General features: G+C 33.9%; 2 protein-coding genes across 2 annotated transcripts; both read left to right on the forward strand.

Moving 5' to 3' along the window:
- Positions 1 to 593: 593 nt before the first annotated feature.
- Positions 594 to 4636, forward strand: LOC148927019 (disease resistance protein RPP8-like). The gene is made up of 3 exons (XM_089057302.1): positions 594 to 1637; positions 2398 to 4162; positions 4259 to 4636. The coding sequence occupies exons 1-2, from the start codon at positions 644 to 646 to the stop codon at positions 4128 to 4130; spliced, it is 2727 nt and encodes a 908-aa protein (XP_088913428.1). The 5' UTR covers positions 594 to 643; the 3' UTR covers positions 4131 to 4162; positions 4259 to 4636.
- An 8634-nt stretch (positions 4637 to 13270) lies between these two features.
- On the forward strand, positions 13271 to 18599 carry LOC125194058 (putative disease resistance protein At1g50180). The gene is made up of 3 exons (XM_089057301.1): positions 13271 to 14400; positions 16368 to 18132; positions 18229 to 18599. The coding sequence occupies exons 1-2, from the start codon at positions 13401 to 13403 to the stop codon at positions 18095 to 18097; spliced, it is 2730 nt and encodes a 909-aa protein (XP_088913427.1). The 5' UTR covers positions 13271 to 13400; the 3' UTR covers positions 18098 to 18132; positions 18229 to 18599.
- The last annotated feature ends 3362 nt before the right edge of the window (positions 18600 to 21961 follow it).

Below are 21961 nucleotides of genomic sequence, written 5' to 3' on the forward strand. Positions count from 1 at the left end.
TTATGTATGTTTTTTTTAATTTATATGAAATGGTTGCATTTTTCCCGTATTCATGTCGAAATTTTAATTCCGTATTTATGAATTTGTGATTTTGTTTGTTGAGATATCCTAGTGCTAGTCCTAGTGCTTATCGTGGGATGTTCTAGTGATGTGGCGGTGCAGTGGGATATTCCAGTAACGTGATATGAGGTGTTTTTGGCTAGTCCTACTAGTCCGCTGGGATATCCACCCTATTGTGGATGCTCTTAAGTGTATGTTGGTCTTCGCAGTGTTAATTTACTGATCAAAAGCAGGAAAAAAAAAAAAAAAGAAAAGGGGAAGAGATAGAGAGAGAAAAAAAGTAGAATGGCAGAATGCGTGATTTGGTGATGCAAATAAGTCTTTGGAAATCCTTCGTGAATTGGTGTAGGCTCTTGAAGAATAAATTAAATCCCTAAACATTACTAAAGAATAAAGCAAACTTCCAAACATTATTAAAGCAAAAGAATAAAGCAAACTCCAATGACTAAAAGTAGGATCTATACTACACAAGGCAAGTATAGTGAGCTTCCTTCCTTATCAAAAAATTCCATCTGCTTTAATTGGGTGTTCTTCTTTTCTCTACTTTGAAAATCTCTGTATTGCTGTGAAGCATTTGTGTAGAATGGCAGAATTTGTTGCAAATGCTTCTCTGGAAATCCTTCGTGATTTGCTGGTTGAAGAAACTAAGTTTCTGGTTAGTGTGAGCGGTGATGTTGAGAAAGTCAAAGCAGATCTGAGAAGCATCCATGCCTTGATGATGAGAGCTGACAGAGAGAGACGCGATTCTCCAACTCTAAAGCTTTACATTTCCCAACTCAAAGATTTGGCTTTCAAAGCTGAGAATCTGCTTGAAACGTATGCGGTTGAAGTTGAGTCCAAAAGGGAAGAAGGGCGGAGGAGCCTCAAGGATAAATTCAAAAGGTACATTTGCATCATGTGTGAGTGCATCAGTGTCCACGAGGTTGGGAATGAGGCTCGCGGCATAATATCTGCCCTGGCCGACCTCACTAAAAAGTTAGAATCAGAGTTGGATCGACAAGGCTCATCATCTCATTCGAAACAGGAAGATGAGCGTCTGTTGAGACAGACGTATGCTCATGAGGTTGAGCATGATTTTGTGGGCATGGAGAAAGACATCCAGCTTTTGGTCTCCAAGGTGAAGGATGAAACCAGAAGGAGACGAGTAGTGAAGATATTTGGCATGGGTGGTCTCGGAAAATCTTCTCTCGCCAGAAAGGTTTACAACCACACAGACCTCCAATCTTATGCCCGAGCATGGGTTTGCATCACCCAACAGTTTCAACATAAGGCCGTTTTCGGCAAGATTTTGAAACAACTTGACAAAGACATAAACGTTGATGTCTTGGAAGTTGAGGATTTGGTCACAAGAATTCAAAGTTTTTTGAAGGAGAGGAAATGTCTGGTGGTGATAGATGATATTTGGGAAGATGATCACTGGGAGATCATAAGGCAAGCTTTTCCGGTGAATTGTGATGTCATTCTCACCACTCGTAATGAGGATATTGCTAATCAACAATCCGAACCTCACAGGCTGGAATTTCTAACAAAAGACCAAGGTTGGACTTTACTTCAAAAAGTAGCCGATATTTCTCCAGGTCAGAAGTTTTAACTATATGAATATTGCATTTTTGAATATATTTGGCTGGTTGATGTATCATGATTTTGTTAGAAATTTAGAGGATAATTACAAGTAGATGTGAACATTCGGTTTTGGATTAATTTTTTTGACCAAATCAAGACGTATCAAAAAATAAAAAAAACTGAAATCTGAACATAAAAAAACTGATCCAAACAAATAAAAGAGTAGCTTTTTAGGGTAGAGAAATATTTATACTATTAATTAATAATGTAATAGAGAGTGATATTGATTTATATGAATCAATAAAATGAGGGAGATAAATATAAAATCTAATGCACTATTTAAATTGGTTATTTTTACGATCAACTTTTAAATTTATGGAAAATGCCCGCTAAAATTTATGATTTTAGAGAAATATCTTCCCTTAAACATACATAGTTTGATACTTAGAGTTTGTATAATCCAAGCCTTAGGTAACATGAGGAGTAAGCAAATTATTATAATTGAAATAGCCTAATGAAACGTCCAAAGCCTTTGTCCTATCGGCAACAAGTGTACACATTATTGTATGAGGTGCCGAGTTCAAGCCGAGGAAAATATAAATAAAATCTAATGAACTATTTTTACATTTCTTTTTGACGGTTCTTAATTTGTAAGGCTGGGTAGGACTAGAAATTTCTCTAGAGTACTATTAAATTTTATTCTTATTGTTATTTTGTATCCTACTAAGATTAACTTAAATAATATGCCTCATCTTATTTTGTATATTGTGGCAGATGACCCGGATTTAAAATCATTTGAAGATATTGGAAGAAAAATTGTATCAAAGTGTGAAGGGTTACCACTATCAGTTTGTGTTATTGGAGGGATTTTGCGCAATAAAGTACACACACAATGGATAGAGGTAAATCTGAACATGGAATCACATTTGAAGCATGGAAAAGGTGTTGGAAAATACGATAAAGTAAATCAGGTGTTGGAGTTGAGTTACGATGCTCTACCTTATTACTTGAAACCATGCTTCCTCTATTTAGCATGTTTTCCTGAGGATCACATGATTGAAGCAGAGAAACTGTATTTATTGTGGATGGCGGAAGGCTTCATTTCCTACCAAGATAAAGAAGCTAATGAGACTCTAAGAGATGTGGCTCAAAGATATCTAATAGAACTTGGAATGAGGTGTATGGTTCAACTGCATGATGAAGCTGACCCCTACACTCCACTTAGGAAGTTTGCTTGGTGCAGGCTTCATGATTTAATGCATGATCTATGTTCTTCTAAAGCAGAAAAGGAACAGTTTCTGATGCGCATTGATGCTTCCAAATATCTACCCGACATTCTTTTACCAGCTCGAATAGCCATCAGTTATGAACGCGGTAGTTACCCAAGTATAGATTGTTTAAAGGAAGTTAGAGGTCTTAGATCTTTTATTGTTCTACCAAAAGACTATTATTCTATATCAACCATGGGTTTCAAAGAGAGTATAGTTAACTTTAAGATGTCGCAATACTTGAGGATATTTGTGGTAGAAGGTTGTGAGTTTGAAGGGGGGGAATTACCAAGCAAGGTGGGGGAACTAATTCATTTGAGATACTTGAGTTTGGTGTATTCTAATGTGAGAGAGCTACCAAAGTCTATATGCAGCCTGCCATACCTGCAGATCTTAGATTTGCGAGTATTACCCGATGTTGCTATTAGATTGCCAAATGTGATATGGAAGATGAAAAGACTAAAGCATCTGTTACTCAATCCCAAAATAAAAGTGATTGGAGGGGAGAAACTAAGACTAGGTGGGCTACAAGAGTTGGAGACGTTAGGTGAGATCAGCAGTGAGACAACTTGCATTGCAGATATCCCTACATTGATTAGTCTACAGAACATGTGTGTTGAAGTTTGTGATGTGGATAGCCTGTTAATTGTATTGAACAACAAAAACAGCCAATTACGTGAGAGTTGGCTTTCAGTTCGCTCATGTGATTTCAGTTCGGAGAAAGGTAGAGAGGTTTTGAATCACGGGTTGATGTCTCCTTCGTTGGTCAGTTTGGAGATACGGGAATGCAATTTGGGTAGCAGTTTTCCATACTACAAACCAGAGATGTGTCAGAATTTAGTAATGTTGACCCTTAGAAAATGCAAGGTTAAGGTAGATGTGAAGGACTTTGGCAAGTATCCCATGTTGCAACACCTATGGTTAGATGACGCCGAGATGGAAGAAACATTAACTTGCCACTCAAATTCATTTCCACGACTCCAGAGACTTCAATTATGGAAATTGCACGATTTAAAGGTATGGGAAGCAGAAGAAGGAGCAATGCCAAAACTTACTTTCTTGGATATTCAGGAATGCCCCAATTTGGAGAAGCTTCCAGATGGTTTGAGATCCATCTCCACTTTTCGACACATGTCTATCTGGAAAATGCCAAGAGAATTCATGGAGAGAGTAAATGAAGAAGATTATGGGCCATTTGTCAATAAGAAAATTGAAATGGACCACGTCTACAAAGAATAAGCAGTGGTCGATAAAAGAGGGTTGAAGCAAAGGTAATCAATTTGTGAGCATACATTCTATACATCATATACAATATAACTAAATGCTATTCCATATACCATATTGACATTGTGCTATTTCTTTTTCAGATGATAACAAAAGTTTGATTCTTGGTGAAGGCTCTCTACATTTACTTATTCGCATTTATTGACTCAATTGATACTCCATAAAACTCTCTTGATTTTGTTTATGTACTCTCGTGTTAATAATAAGGCTCTCCAGCGCACCTCCCGACTCACCACGAGTCACCTACATCAGCTCCAACACATCCGCTCTATGTTGTGTCTTGTTATCGAGTCGGTTATTTGTTTCCATCCGGGTTTTCTTTGTGGTTCTTTCCTGGATCAGATTACGAGAGTCGAACCACATATTAGGTTTATGTTTCCATTATAAAAGAGTCTTGTTGTATCCATTATTTCAATTGAGCAATAACAGCTTATCTTTTTAAAACTCTAAACTCTCTCTTATTCCGCTATGTTGGTTGGATGTGTGTTTTTTTTACCCACAAATACTGCCATTATGATTGTGGATAAAGGAAGTAATGTATATTGACTTTTTGTTCTTTCAAGATAGATAAACAGAGATCAGAAATAACCAAGAACGTATAATTCCTTGATTGTAGTTCATATGTGCATTACTTGTGCAATTTCTTTTGTATTTTCTATATAACTTTGATGCATACATAATGAAAGTCCCAAGACTTTTGCTTTTATTGGCTCAATTATTAATAGTAACATTTTGTGGAATTTGTGTATGTACTCAATAATATCCGGATGATGTTCTATGAATTATTTTTCTTGCACATTTTGTAACTTCTTTTTTCGTTTAATATATACTCACAAGTGAATGTTGATGGATGTATTTTTTTTTACAACAGAATATAATTGATTATTGATACATATACTTTTCATTATGTATAAAATAGTGTTGATTGATCTTTTTCTGATTTTATTGTTCTTAACTTTGTTGTAGTAATAATTGATTATTACAGTACGGAGAATCAAACGGAAAGTCACGGCTATTGCAAACAAAGCTTTTTGGCTTGAACGATCCACGAACAACGAACCCAAACCCATAATAGTATTTAATTTGGACTGCCGATGATGCTACAAATGAAGATGGAAATTCGTTTGCGAAGTTGAAATGGATCTCCAATTTGTCAAAAATATCCTAAAAAAGCTTCTAAATATGAAATATCATACGGATAAGGGAATTTTTTACATAAGCTTATTTGTAACAAACACGATTGTCATCTTCATAACGATCAAACGCCAAAATTATGGTCCAAATCCAAAATCAAGTAGCATACAAATCTAAATAGGCAGCATTATTATGAAGAAAGAAACAGAAACAGATTGGTAAAAAGAATAGGCATGGCTGAATGCAAAGATAGAGCTGCTTCTAATTTATTTTGATTGGACTTACTATTTTGGGCTATATAAATTAAAGCCCAAATCCTACTAACCCAGCCCACCTTGTGTTACTAATTTATTATGTAATTAATCTAAAGCAGTCTGCTTTTCCTTTCATAATCTAAGGCTAATGCATTTCATCTCCATCATAATTATAAGATACAAAAATAATCACAGTTGAGTAAATTATTTTTTCAAACGAAATCATAAAATAATTAGATTTTTCTATCCAACTTTCACTTTAATTATAAAAAAATCACATAACTAAAACAAAATATTAACGGATGGAGTACATTATTATAAGTTCAAATTTTATTAGATGAAAATTGGAAGGCAACCTACGGCTAGACGGCTAGCACTAGTACTGTAGTAACTGTTTTATTTAATCTTCAAATAGTTAAATAGAAAAAAAAAGGAAATTATTTATCAATGAAATTGGAGTCCTAACCTTATTCCCATCTCTCCTTTAGTCTCGAATTTCTTCGACCAATTTAAGGTAACTTTTCTCTATGCATGGTAGCAATTTTACGATCATTCTCTCTCTATCATTCTATTATCTAAGTCATTCTCATTGATAGAAATGACACTAATTTAATTAAGACTTGAGATAATTTGATATCATCCCATATCTGTATGATCAAATCACACTATTTTATTTTGGAAATCCTCCTTATCTTACGTACGTTCATTTACTTTGTTTCATGTTTCCAACAACATCTTGCATCTGAAATAGTACTAATAATAATATGGATACATTTAAACTGATATGGAAAAATAGCACAGGCGACAAACTTGATTTTGTTCATGTACTCTCATATTAATAATAAGGCTCTCCAGCGCACCTCCCGACTCACCACGAGCCACCTACATCAGCTCCAACACATCCACTCTATTTCGCGTCTTGTTATCGAGTCGGTTATTTATTTCCATCCGGGTTTTCTTTGTGGTTCTTTCCCGGATCAGATTACGAGAGTCGAACCACATAGGATTAGGTTTGTTTTTCCATTGTAAAAAAATCTTGTTGTTTCCATCATTTCAATTGAGCAATAACAACTTATCTTATTCAAACTCTAAACTCTCACTTATTCCAGCATGTGTCCAGACTTGTATCATATATCCTCATGATATTCTACCAATTTGTTTTCTTGTTGGTTGGATGTGTTTTTTGTGACCGACAAATACTGCCATTATGATCATATATACTTTTTTGTGGATGGATGGACGAAGTAATGTTTATTGACTATTTGTCTTTCAAGACTATAGATGTTAAATTGGGATCAAATAACCAAGAAAGTATAATTCCTTGATGTTTTCTTGATGATTGTAGTTCATATCTGCATTACTTGTGCAATTTCTTTTGTATTTTCTATATAACTTTGATGCGATCATAATGAAAGGTCTAGCCTTTTGCTTTATTGACTCAGTTATTAATAGTACTAACATTTTGTGGAATTTGTTTATGTACTCACATATACTGATGACATTCTAAGAATCATTTTTCTTGTACATTTTATAACTTTCTTTTTTGTTTAACACTCACAATTAAGTGAATGTTGATGGATGTGTTTTTTAAACAACAAATAAAATAGTGGTGATTGATATTTCCTGATTGCTTGTTCTTTATATCAAAGTAGGTCATGAAGAATCGAATGGAAACTGAATATTTTGACTCGAATCACGGCTATTGCAAACGAAGCTTTTCGGCTAAAACGAACACAGACAACTAACCTAGAGTCTTAATATTTAATTTGGATTGTGGATGAGGCTAAACGCTAAAATGAAGATGGAAATATTACTACTACATTAAGTTCAAATTTTATATAGATGAAAATATGAAAGCCGCCTACGGCTATTTAAAAACGAGTAACTTTTTATTCGTAATCATCAAACAGTTAAAATACTGTATTAAAAAATGGAAATAAATAAGGTAACTTTGTCTATGGAATTGGAGTCTCGTCTCGCTTCGTACCTTGTAGATGTGAAGAACTTTGGCAAGTATCCCATGTTATTTATACACTCACATATCCTGATGATACTATGAATTATTTTTCTTATACTACATTTTATAACTTTTTTTTTGTTTATTACTCACAAGTGAATGTTGATAAATAGTAGTGGTATGTTTCTTTTAACAACAAAATATAATAGTGTTGATTGATTTTTTCTGATTGCTTGTTCTTAATATTATTAGAGTACGTCATGAAAAATCGAAAGGAAGCTGAATAGGTTGAGTCGAATCACGGCTATTGCAAACGAAGCTTTTCGGCTTGAACGATCTACAGGCAACGAACCCATACTCTTAATATTTAATTTGGATTGCGGATGATGCTACAAATGAAGATGAAAATTCGTTTGATAACTAGAATATTACGAATCACACACTACACTACGTGAAACGTAGTAAAGATAAAACCAAGAGTAGACACTCTTTGATTGGATAAAATGAAAGAAACCAAAGTATACAATATTGAAAATTACAAGCCTATTTATAAAATCCTAAACCTGTTTGCAGACTGATGAGCAGAATCAGTCATGCTTTTTAACCCCTATACTATTTTGGAGCGAGGCGAGGCTCAATAAAAATTTGAACCGAGAGCTGCTTATATTTTGGGCCTTATATACTCATTGTTTTGGTAGTTAAAGTTAAAGCCCAAATCCTACTAACCCAGCCCACCATCTATTATTTTGGATCCGCCACTACTCATGTGGTGTAGTTTTATGTTTGAGAAAATTATTACCTCAGGCCTTCTTGTCTTGTTTTTGGGGAGAAATCAATTCAACATGCTTCCCACTTTTTATCCTCAATCTCTCACTAACTTTGATGGGATCTGCATTTGCTCCCTTCACTCTAACTTTATGATTCCTGGCATCAATTTCCACCCCTTCCACATCTGCAGTATTATCAAATTATAGTACATTTTCTAAATCCAAATTCTAACTATATTTGTAATTAATTTGTAGCAACAAACCTTGAAATCCACGAAGATGGTTGAGCACTTCTTTTGCGCAGCCTTCACAATGAATATAAACACCCAAAACTATTACCCCTTCCTCATTGTTGTTGCCATTCTGATTATTGTTGGCATTCTGATTATTGGTTGCTACACAAGTCATTTTTTAGTTGCTATATTATATATGCAGATTAATAGTGTAGTATATGATAGTTTATATATATGTGAGCTATGAGGTGTTACATGGAAAATTGGAAATAATGCAATTCGGGTTAAAAATCTTTTCAATAATGATTGTATTATTACTGCAATTTTGCAGGGTGTAAAGTAGAAAGTGATAATTAATTAATCTTCCATTTTAAACGATCTATTACTCATTTGTGTAGTAAAATTAGATTCTATAAATTGATATACCTGAAGCTGTAAATGGGGTGGAGATTAATGTATTGATGTTTTTCTAAACTAAGGCTGGTTAAAATAGTAAGACCATATACTACTATAGTATAACCGTAACGCGTGGAAATAAAAAATGTAACTCTCTTACCAAAATAGAAATAAAATTGTTAATATAAATACAGCTATCGTCTCATATAAAACCATAGAAATAATCATAGATATCTTCTCATTCCTAATTCGATGGAATTATACATAGTTGAATAATTCTTTAGTCCTTATTGGCATAGAACTGAATGAAGAAGTGAAAGCTGAGGTGTTTTGTGTGATTTAGTCATCCCCTTATTTTCTTGTGAATTATCCAATTATCGATCATTTATCTATGTTTTTGTTTGTAGTTTACTTTGAATTAAAATTTTATACTACAAAACTTAGTTTAGACCCGTGGGATTGCTGTCTTCGACGCTGCACTCACTCGTGCAATCAATTGTAATTTTAGGAACATTTATTAACGTGTTGTGCTCATTTTATATTTGTATATTTATATTTGTATAAAGTGCTCTAAAATTCACTCAATTTATGCTAACCACATTTGGTCAAGAAATGCTAACAAATGAACCAAACACATCCTTAATATTTACTCCCTCAATCCGCCATTAAATATCTCATATTTCTTTTTTTTTTATGTCCGCCAATAAATGTCCGATTTCACTTTTACTATATTTGGTAAGTGGACCTTACATTCCACTAATTCATTCTACTCACATTTTTATCACAAAACCAATATATAAAGTAGGCACCACATTCCATTAACTTTATAACCCAATTTACTACATAAAGTTAAACAATTTCTTAAAATTCGTGCCGATCAAATATGAGACATTTAGTCACGGACAGAGGGAATATAGGGATTAATTAGGTCAAAATATTGGCATGACAAATTTTATGTTACACTTAATATAACCGTATTTATATAACCAATACTTTTAAATTCGGAGACCCAAATTACCACAGGATAAAATGAAGAAATCAAAGGATACAATATTGAAAATCACGAGCCTATTTATAAAATCCTAAACCTGTTTGCAGACTGATGAGCAGAATCAGTCATGCTTTTTAACCCCAAATGTAGCAATTCGAGTTAAAAATCTTTGCAATAATGGTTGTATTAGTATTAAATATGCAAGGATAATATTGTAGGTTGTAAAGTAGAAAGTAGGACGAGTATTAATTTTCCATTTTAGACAATCTGTTACCCATTTGTATAGTATAATTAGATTCTATAATTTGATATATCTGACTCCGTAAATCGGATGGAGATTTGATGTTTTGCTAGGGATCTTTTTCAATTAGCACATGAGTTAAAAGAGTAACACCATATGCATTGATTTACTAATAAATTTCATAGTATAACGGAAATAAAAATTGTAACTCTATAGCAAAATTAGAAACAGAATTATCAACAAAATAATACATCTATCACTTGATATGAAATCATAGAAATAATCATATTAACATGCAAATGATGGTATTGTCTTCTTATAATATTACTTTTAATTTTTTAATATTTTTAATGTGCCTAATATAGACATGGAGTGGTATTTTGAAGAATAATACTCCATCTCTTCCACTTAATTTTTTTTTCATTTTTGGGACGTTCCCTTATTAGTTTCCCACTTCACTTTTATTATCTTTTGTAATACCCTCCATATTCCACTATATTTTATTATAAAATTAATATATATAAAATTATGGCTCACCTTTTATTTCTATCTCATTACTCATCTCCTCGCAACTTTCGGCTATGGCAGCAAAAAAAATTACCCTATAGTAGTTACCAATGGATTGGATCTCCGTCGTCAAAATCCTACACCCGTCACTTGATATTGTTGACTAATATCATGAAATTTTTCACAATATTTATTTATTTTTTGACAAACTTTGATATTAATATATAATATCACGAACTTAAATAATTATTGAATTTTTTTTTATCAGTGACAAAATCCAACTACATCCACCATACGTGGCTTCTAAATACTTTGTAATCACAATACTCCCTCCGTCCGGCGTTAGGAGTCCCGGTTGAGTTGAGTGCGGGTTTTAAGAAATGTTTGAGTGTGTAATAATTGGAGTGTGTGATAATGAAATGTGAGACCCATTTGCATTATTATTTACTTTATTCTTTGGATGTGTTTTTACTTGTGTTTTTAGTATTTTATTTTATAATATTTTTATTTCACTTTCTATGAAAATATCTAACCGGGACTCGTAATGTCGGACAGATGAAAATGGTCAACCGAGACTCCTAATGCCTGACGAAGGAAGTATTATATTTCAATGGTAAGTAGGAACTACCTTGTAGAAGTAGTAGGAGTAGATGATTAGGAAACACGGTTTATATATATTATGATGGGTAAAATATTAACCATGATGTGAGAAGATATTAGTCTCTCCGTTCCAGTTATGATGACACATTTCTTGATACGCACGAGATTTTAGGAGTTATTGTTTAATATGTTTAATTAGAGAGAAAAAACAGTACTATGTTGTGAGTATTGAATGGAAAGGGAAATAAAATTGAATATTTTAATGAGAGCGAAAAAAGTAGTTGGGTGATTAAATAGAGAGAGAAATTTTCTAAAAGTAAAATGTGTCATCTTAGTTGGGACGAAATGAGTATTAAAAGGTATGATTATTTTTTGTATACTATATAAATATATGGACACACTTTATATACTCCCTCCATTTCTCAATAAGAGTCACACTTTGTCATTTTGATCCGTCTCACAATAAGAGTCACACTTTACTTTTTACCATAAATAGCAAATAGATCTCACATACCACTAGCTCATTTCACTCATAATATATTATAAAACTAATATAAAAAATTGGTCTTGTATTAGACTAACTTTTCCGACACACTATTATTTAAATTTCTTAAAACTCACGATATGATGGGAGAGTACTATATAAAGTAGTTGGGCGTATTCAATAAGTGGTCGGTACATTAAAATAATACAGCTAATCCTCTGATTTGAAATAAATGCAAACCTACCACTATCATAAATCAAAGCAATCAACCACCCAAGCAGACGAGCTGGCGGTTCGAGCAAGCCCTCGGAGGTGGGTGGCGCGGGGTAGAAGTGTCTTGTTTAGTAGCCGTTTGCAATTAACCCAAAAATTCCAACATGAGCTACATTGCTTAACAACTATTGGAATAACATCAGGCCGGGGAACGATTAAATGACTCGAAAAAAATAAATATATTTAAAATAGTAGTCTTAAAATATTTAATTATCAAGCACAACTATATAACAAACTAAAAAAAATTCACAAATATTTTAGACTTTTGTCTGGAACGCATAATTAAGCTGTCGATAACCCTAAAAACAAATTTGCAAAAATGAGTAGAATAGTCGAAATCTGTACTGTCGATGCCTCTGAAGTCATGTAGTATTTGATTTTCTAATATGAGTAAAATAATCAAAGCCATTTTTCTAATAAAGACGTGGTCGTTGGTATATAAAAAATACTCCCTCCGTTCCACAAAGATTGTCCCACTTTGACCGGGCACGGGTTTTAAGAAATGTAATATAAAGTGAGTTGAAAAAGTTAGTGGAATGTGGGTCCTACTTTTATATATTAGTTTTATAATAAAATGTGAGTAGGAATGAGTTAGGGGAATATGTGGTCCACTACCAAAAAATGATAAAAAGTGAAATGAGACAAACTTTGTGGGACGAATTGAAATAGAAAAATGGGACAATCTTTATGGGACGGAGGAAGTAATTGATACAGATATCAGCTAAGTACCTATCGTTTGAATTTAATAAGCTGTCCCACTTCACGTCACTTAGAACGTGGTATACTAAATTAATTGATTAACTTGACAAGAATTATAAAAAATATAATAAAAAATAAATTAGTGGAACGTAGAGTCCACTATACTGTCAAATTAGTAAAATACTCGTAAGATTTGGGGACGCATGGAAAAAGAAAATTGGTACTCCATGGGTTCTACAAAGATTGTCTCACTTTGACTGGATACAGATTTTAAGAAATATAATAAAAAGTAAGTTGAAAAAATTAGTGGAACGTGGGTCCTACTTTTATATATTAGTTTTATAATAAAATGTAAATAAAAATGAGATAGTGGAATATGAGTTTATATATTAGTTTTATAATAAAATGTGAGTAGGAATAAGTTAGTGAAATATGAGTTCCACTAAAAAAAATGATAAAAAGTGAAATGAGATAAATTTTGTGATCAACTGATTATAGCTATCACATTGTGAATGCTGCTATCCTCTCATTTTCAATCAACAATCTTCCCACCTTGCGGAGACTTACACAGCTATACTTTCATTTCAAGTCAACATGTTTGGCTCTCTGCATTCGTGTGGAACACTCTTGCATAGATAACAGTAACACAATATGTAATCTAACAAAGAAAGAAACAGAAAAAAGGTAGAATGGCAGATGCGGTAGCAAATGTGTCTCTGGAAACCCTTCGTGATTTGCTGGTTGAAGAAACTAAGTTTCTGCTTAGTGTGAGCGGTGATGTTGACAAAGTCAAAGCAGATCTGAGAAGCATCCATGCCTTGTTGATGAAAGCTGACAGAGAGAGACGCGATTCTCCAACTCTAAAGCTTTACATTTCCCAACTCAAAGATCTTGCTTTCAAAGCTGAGAATCTGCTTGAAACGTATGCGGTTGAAGTTGAGTCCAAAAGGGAAGAAGGGCGGAGGAGCCTCAAAGATAAATTCAAAAGGTACATATGCATCATGTGTGAGTGCTGCAGTGTCCACGAGGTTGGAAATGAGGCTCGCGACATAATATCTGCCATGTCTGACCTCACTAAAAAGTTAGACTCGGAGTTGGATCATCAAGGCTCATCATCTCATTCGAAGCAGGAAGCTGAGCAGCAGCGTCTGTTGAGACAGACGTATGCTCATGAGGTTGAGCATGATTTCGTGGGCATGGAGAAAGACATCCAGCTTTTGGTCTCCAAGGTGAAGGATGAAACCAGAAGGAGACGAGTAGTGAAGATATATGGGATGGGTGGTCTCGGAAAAACCACTCTTGCGAGGAAGGTGTACAACCACAGAGACCTCCAATCTTATGCTCGAGCATGGGTTTGCATCACCCAACAGTTTCAACCTAAGGCCGTTTTCGGTGATATTTTGAAACAACTAGATAGAAACGCAGAGATTGGTGGCATGGAAGAGCAAGAGCTGGTGAGAGGAATACATAGTTTTCTGAAGGAGAGGAAATCTGTGGTGGTGATTGATGATATTTGGAATAATGATGACTGGGAGATCATAAAGCAAGCTTTTCCGCTGAATTGTGATGTCATTCTCACAACCCGTTCTGAGGATATTGCTAATCAACAATCCGTCCCTCACAGGCTGGAATTTCTCACAAAAGACCAAGGTTGGACTTTACTTCAAAAAGTTGCAGATATTTCTTCAGGTCAGAAGTTTTAACTATCTTCCTTATTCCATGTTTTCATTGTGTAGTTTTGTTAAAATTTAGAGCTTTTCCATCTGAATATTGCATTTTTTATTATGTTTCATGCGTTATTTTGTTTGAAATTTAGAGTGTAATTAGAAGTAGGGGTGAACATTCTGTTTTTTATTAAATTTTTTGAACTTTATAAAATTTGAAAAACCAACAATCAAAAAAATGAATTCAACACTAATATCTACATATGGCAGCTCATGAGCTTCAAATTCAATAAAAGTTACATCTCTATGATTTTTTGTTTGCCTAGTTCTATACACCATAGTTTGTACCCTTTCACTCCCCCTATACTTAATCGTAAGGATGGGTTCTCGTCACACCGGCGACATGGATATTAATTTGTTTTATAAAAAAAATAGATGAGAGAGTAGTGACTCGATTTATTTTAAACACGAGAATTACCCGCAAGTGTACGGGGCTATCGTAGTATAGGCAAGTCAAGAGAATCGTATCCACGAAGACAAATTGTGTAACTCAAGTACCACGAACCAATTTTTGACTACTATCTAGAAGATCCGGAAAGGTTGATTTTGATTTTGAAAAACAATTAAACAAAAACAAGACAAAAGTATGCAACAAAAGACGAGTTTCAAGTAAGAGAACGAGGTAGAGTCTTGGATCCAACTACAACCAAACACGATATGAACAGCTCAACAACTTCGATTACCCATTTGAAGTCTCTAGGATTACTTGGAAAGCCGCTAGTCTAGACTAAGCCCTCTCTCGAGTGCACTTAACCCGATGATTAATTATTAATATTGAAGTCTCCTTCTAATACGTCACAATTAACTCCTTAAAACAAAAGGCTCAAGCCCTCACTCTAGAATTCCTTCTCTCGAATGCAAATTATCTAGGTGTTGTTCATTCTTTTATCAATTCTAATTAGATATCTCTCGATTACTCAAAACTAGGTCAACAAATCCAATTGGTAGCTAAGCAATTGAATTGGAAAAGCACAAGAACGGAACAAAGAAATCACAAGAGCAAAGGTAATCAAAATTCTTGAATTAATCAAAAGCATTCATTGTAGTCTTCACCAAAACTCTACAAATGATTTAGCTACTCATATCCAAAGCAAATTCACAAGAGAAATCCATAGAAAGAGATTTGAACATAGTAAACTAATAAAGATACTCCCAAGGGTGAATTGAATGGGCAAATCGTCTTCGTCTTCAAACTTGTTGATTAATCGGACTCTTTGTCGCTTCAATCTGCTCTCAAAAGGTGGAAACTGCTTCTGGGGCGTGTGGAAAGTGTGCTGGAGTCGAACCCTAGGTCCTATTTATACCCAAGGCGAAAATAGAAGAAATTCAGCAGTTACGAGCAATTCGCCCGGTCGGGCGATTTTTGAGTAACAAAACGCCCGACCGCGCGATCTTCTTAACACGCGGATTGGCCAAAATGCCCAGCCTGACCGGTTTGGGAGGCCAAACCCCCGGGCTGGTGCATCAAAACGCCTGACCCGTTGCAGTAAAACGCCCTGCCTCCTGCTTTGGTACCAGTTTCGTCCGTTTCCACCTGTTGTGACTACAAAAACTCGACAAACTTATCAAAACACTAAAATAAGGGATCATATATGAAAACTCAAGTAAAGTGCTATAAAATACCCAATTATGCACTTCCAAACATCCTACACACTTGCTAAACTACGAGTTTATCAAATAGCTTTTTAGGGTATTTGTCAAAAAATAAAATAGAGTGATACAAATTTATACGACTCAAATAAAATGAGGAAAATACAAATAAAATCTAATGCACTGTTTTTACATTTTATATTTGACGGATCTTAATTTGTAAGACTGGGTAGGTCTACAAATTTCTGTAGAGCACTATTAAATTTTATTCTTATAGTTATTTTGTGTCATTCTAAGATTAACTTAAATATACGCCTCATCTTATTTTGTATACTGTGGCAGATGACCCGGATTTGAAATCATTTGAAGAAATTGGAAGAAAAATTGTATCAAAATGTGAAGGGTTACCACTATCAATTTGTGTTATTGGAGGGATTTTGCACAATAAAGTACACACAGAATGGATAGAGATAAATCTGAACATGGAATCACATTTGAAGCATGGAAAAGGTGTTGGAAAATATGAAAAAGTAAATCAGGTGTTGGAGTTGAGCTTCGATGCCTTACCTTATTACTTGAAACCATGTTTCCTTTATTTAGCATGTTTTCCTGAGGATCACATAATTGATACAGAGGAACTGTATTTATTGTGGATGGCGGAAGGCTTCATTTCCTACCAAGATAAAGAAGCTAATGAGACTCTAAGAGATGTGGCTCAAAGATATCTAATAGAACTTGGTATGAGGTGTATGGTTCAACTGCATGAAGCTGACACCTACACTCCACTTAAGAAATTTGATTCGTGTGGGCTTCATGATTTAATGCATGATCTTTGTTCTTCTAAAGCTGAAAAGGAAGAGTTTTTGATGCGCATTGATGCTTCCAAATATCTAACCGACATTCTTTTACCAACTCGAATAGTCATTAGCTATGACCCCAGAAGTAAACCAAGTATAGATGGGTTAAAGGAAGTTAGAGGTCTTAGATCTTTTATTGTTCTCCGAAAACACTATTTTCCTATACCAACCATGGGCTTCAAAGAGAGTATGGTTAACTTTAAGATGTCGCAATACTTGAGGATATTTGTGGTAGAAGATTGTGAGTTTGAAGGGGGGAAGTTACCAAGCAAGGTGGGTGAACTAATTCATTTGAGATACTTGAGTTTGAGGGGTTCTAATGTGAGAGAGCTACCAAAGTCTGTATGCAGCCTGCCATACTTGCAGACCTTAGATTTGCGAGTAGATGTTGCTATTAGATTGCCAAATGTGATATGGAAGATGAAAAGGCTAAAGCATCTATTTCTCAATACTGAAATAGAAGTGATTGAAGGGGAGGAACTAAAACTAGGTGGGCTACAAGAGTTGGAGACGTTAGATGGGATCAACAATGAGACAACTTGCATTGCAGATATCCCTACATTGATTAGTCTACAGAAGATGCGTGTTGAAGTTTGTGATGTGGATGTGGATAGCCTGTTAGTTGTATTGAACAACAAAAACCGCCAATTACGTGAGAGTCGGCTTTCAGTTGAGTCATGTGATTTCAGTTCGGAGAAAGGTAGAGAGGTTTTGAACCACAGGTTGATGTCTCCTTCGTTGGTTAGTTTGAAGATGTGGCAATGCATTATGAGTAGCAGTTTTCCATACTACAAACCAGAGATGTGTCAGAATTTAGTATCGTTGTACCTTATAGAATGCAAGGTTAAGGTAGATGTGAAGGACTTTGGCAAGTATCCCATGTTGCAAGAGCTATACTTAGATGAAGTCGAGATGGAAGAAACATTAACTTGCCACTCAAATTCATTTCCACGGCTCAAGGAACTTCAATTAATTAATTTGCACGATTTAAAGGTATGGGAAGCAGAGGAAGGAGCATTTCCAAAACTTACTTCCTTGAGTATCTCTGGGTGTCCCAATTTGGAGAAGCTTCCAGATGGTTTGAGATTCTCATCCTCTCTTCGAGGCATCTCTATCTGGAATATGCCAAGAGAATTCATGGAGAGAGTAAATGAAGAAGATTATGGGCCATTTGTCCAGAAGGACATTGATATGGATCGTGTCTACGGAGAATAAGCAGTGGTGGTCGATAAAAGAGGGTTGAAGCAAAGGTAATCAATTTGTGAGCATACATTCTATACATCATATACTATATAACTAAATGCTACTCCATTTACCATCTTGATCTTGTGCTATTTCTTTTTCAGATGATAACAAAAGTTTGATTCCCAATGAAGCCTCTCTACATTTACTTATTCGCATTTATTGATTCAATTGATACTCCATAAAACTTTCTTGATTTTGTTTATGTACTCTCATTTTAATAATAAGGCTCTCCAGCGCACCTCCCGACTCACCACGACCCACCTACATCAGCTCCAACACATCCGCTCTATTTTGTGTCTAGTTATCGAGTCGGTTATTTATTTCCATCTGGGTTTTCTTTGTGGTTCTTTCCCGGATCAGATTACGAGAGTCGAACCACATAGGATTAGGTTTGTTTTTCCATTATAAAAGAGTCTTGTTGTTTCCATTATTTCAATTGAGCAATAACAGCTTATCTTTTTAAAACTCTAAACTCTCTCTTATTCCTCCATGTGGTTTGTTTTGTTGTTGGTTGGATGTGTTTTTTTTTTACCCACAAATACTGCCATTATGATCATATATACATTTTGTGGATGGATGAAGTAATATTTATTGACTTTTTGTTCTTTCAAGATAGATGTAAAATTGGGATCTGAAATAACCAAGAACGTATGATTCCTTGATGATTGTAGTTCATATGTGCATTATTTGTGCAATTTCTTTTGCTTTTTCTATATAAGTTTGATGCATACATAATGAATGTCCTAAGACTTTTGCTTTTATAAGCTCAATTATTAATAGTAGTACCATTTTGTGGAATTTGTTTATGTACTCATAATTTCCTGATGGTATTCCATGAATTATTTTTCTTGTACATTTTTTAACTTCCTTTTTTGTTTAATACTCACAAGTGAAGGTTGATGGATGTGTTTTTTTAGCAACAGAATATAATTGATACATATACTAGCTCATCGTTAATGGAATAATAGTGTTAGATTGATCTTTTTCTGATCATATTATTCTTGTTGTAGTAATAATTGATTATTAGAGTAAGAAGAATTTAAAGAAACTCACGGCTATTGCAAACGAAGCTTTTTGGCTTGAACGATCCACGAACAATGAATCCGGACTCGTAATAATTAATTTGGATTGCGGATGATGCTACAAATGAAGATGGAAAGTCGTATGCTAACTTAATATGAATATCTGGACATACTTAAATCTCCAATTTGACAAAAATATCATAAAAATACTTCTAAATATGAAATATCATACGAATAAGGGCATTTGTTACATAAGCTTATTTGTAACGAACACGGTTGTCATCTTCACAACGATTAAATGCCAAAATTATGGTCCAAATCCAAAATCAAGTAGCAAACAAATCTTAATAGGCAGCAGCATTATTATGAAGAAAGCACCAGATTAGTCAAAAGAAAAGGCAAGGCTTACTACAGATTTGATTGAGCTTATTAATTTGGGTCATATAAATTAAAGCCCAAATCACAATAACCCAGACTACCATTATTTTGGACTATACTTTGCTTTTTGCTAGTTAAAATTAAAGGCCAAATCCTACTAACCCAGCCCAGCTTGTGTTATTAATTTATATAATTAATCTAAAGCAGTCTGCTTTTCCTCTCATAATCTAAGGCTAATGCATTTAATCTAAAGATAATCACAGTTGAGCCCATCTCTCCTTGAGTCCTCTGCACAGCTCCAAATCGAATTTCTTCACCCAATTTAAGGTAACATTCTCTATGGTGGCATTTTCCGATCATTCTATCTCTCTCTTCCCAATCTCTTTTGAATTTGAGCGGCAATTTCGTTTTGTTAGGATATAATTGCAGTTTATTAGTTGCACATCACATTCCTAGGTTCTACAGCAGTTATCTTTTGAATTATTCAGGATATAGCCTTTTCAATCACTTCTCTATTAAATTTGAGCTGATAGTGTTGCTTTGTACACACTTTCGATTTTAAGAAACCTCAGATGAAGAATCGTTTAGAGATAGGAATTCGTCTGCAGTGGCATATTTATGCATAGATGATGAATAACCAATCTCAGAAAGTACTAAAATAATTATATGAAACTAAGTTGAATGCAGTGGTTTAGCTACTTGGAAATTGTAATTTTCATCTGTATAAACTATATAGAGTAATGGTGTGCTCAATCTCTCCCTTTTTGTCTATGTTACAGTTCCAAACAAGGAAGCAGGTTTGTTTCTGTTTCATAGTCTATACACTATTATGCTTAGTTTGTATGTTGTAGAACTTTAGGGTATTATGTGGTTACACATGTTGAATTTATAGCTCTCTCAAAGTTTTTCTAGTGTTTTTCATTGCTTCTGTTGGTCAAGTTTAGAGTGATACATGATAGAAACTAAATGTTCATTTTGGAGAGTTCTACTTATCATAAATCCATAAAGTATTGATTCAAGTGGAGTTTTGTTAAATACACCCTATGACCCTATGTTACCGATAAAAGATAAGGATTTGAGGGTGTGAAGTGAGACAGTGGTTGGTTAATAAAAATAATCGTCGATACAGCTATCCTCTGATTTTAAATCAAAGCAACCTACCACACTCATTTTACATCAAAGCAATCAACACCAAGCAGGCGAGCTGGCGGTTCGAGCAATGCGCATCCGATACTCTCATAGGTAGAAGTGTCTTGTTTAGCCTTTTAGTGATTTTTGAATGTTTATGTAGTACTTCATTTATAATTTGTCAAGCACAAAAAAATCTTTATGATATTATTAAATTTGTTTATATTATATCTAAAAAAAATTATTTAAATCTTATCTATCTTGATGGGATTTTTCCTTCTGTTGAGTAGTACAAGGGATTTCTCAAGTGTTATCTAAAAATGAATTATTTAAACCTTTCTAGTATTATTATAACTGCATTACAATCAGAAAACTAATATGCATTTATAGTATTATTTAGAAAATATTGAATGGTTATTTTTAAGCATTTATTTTTAATGCTTGATTACAACAATAAGTTATACTAGTTTGTTAGATACCGAATTTTCTACATTAATAAAGTGTAATTTATTGACTTAAATTGAATTGTATTGAATTGTAGTTAATTTTATTTAAATGACTTTATTTATATTATTGTTGTAATCATACATTAAATTAAAAATGAATCTTTTAAAAATAAACCATTCAATATATTTTAATTAATACTACATATACATATTGATTTCTCGGTTGTAATGAAATAATTTAAATAATACTACAAATATTTAAGAATTCATTTTTAGATAACACTACAAATATTTAAATAATTTTTTTGAGATAATATTCAAAGATTTAATAATACCACATAGATATTGGTCCTTAAAATATCACAAAGAAGTGCATAAACATTCAAAAATCACAAGTTTGGTCCTCAATCAAACTAAATGGTCAAATATACCCCTAAGGGCTAAAGGGTAGAATGGTAAAAATTGGGACTGAATTTGGGGTTTATGAAACTTTTTAACTGAAAATGTGATTTTATAAACGCTGGGTATTAAAAATTGCAAACCTAATTTTCTGAGTACTCCCTCCATTCCATAATAGATCTCACACTTTCCCTTTTAGTTTGTCTCATAAAAAATGTCACATTTCCTTTTTGGAAAACGCTCTCTCATATTAATATACATATATTAGTTTCTCTTTCCACTTAACACACAAAACACTATCACCTAAAATCTTATGCCAATTTCCAAGTGTGTCATCTATTATGGGACGGATGAATTAATATTTTTGTAGTACACTATTTTAATAAAGCCAAAATTTTTAACTCGAGCAACATGGTTCAACAACCGCTAGAAACACACGGGGGATAATTATAGGAATCTGA

Source organism: Salvia hispanica, chromosome 4 (genome assembly GCF_029641045.1).
Source record: "Salvia hispanica isolate PSC_SH4W2 chromosome 4, Shi_PSC_v1, whole genome shotgun sequence".
Taxonomy (NCBI): Eukaryota; Viridiplantae; Streptophyta; class Magnoliopsida; order Lamiales; family Lamiaceae; genus Salvia; species Salvia hispanica.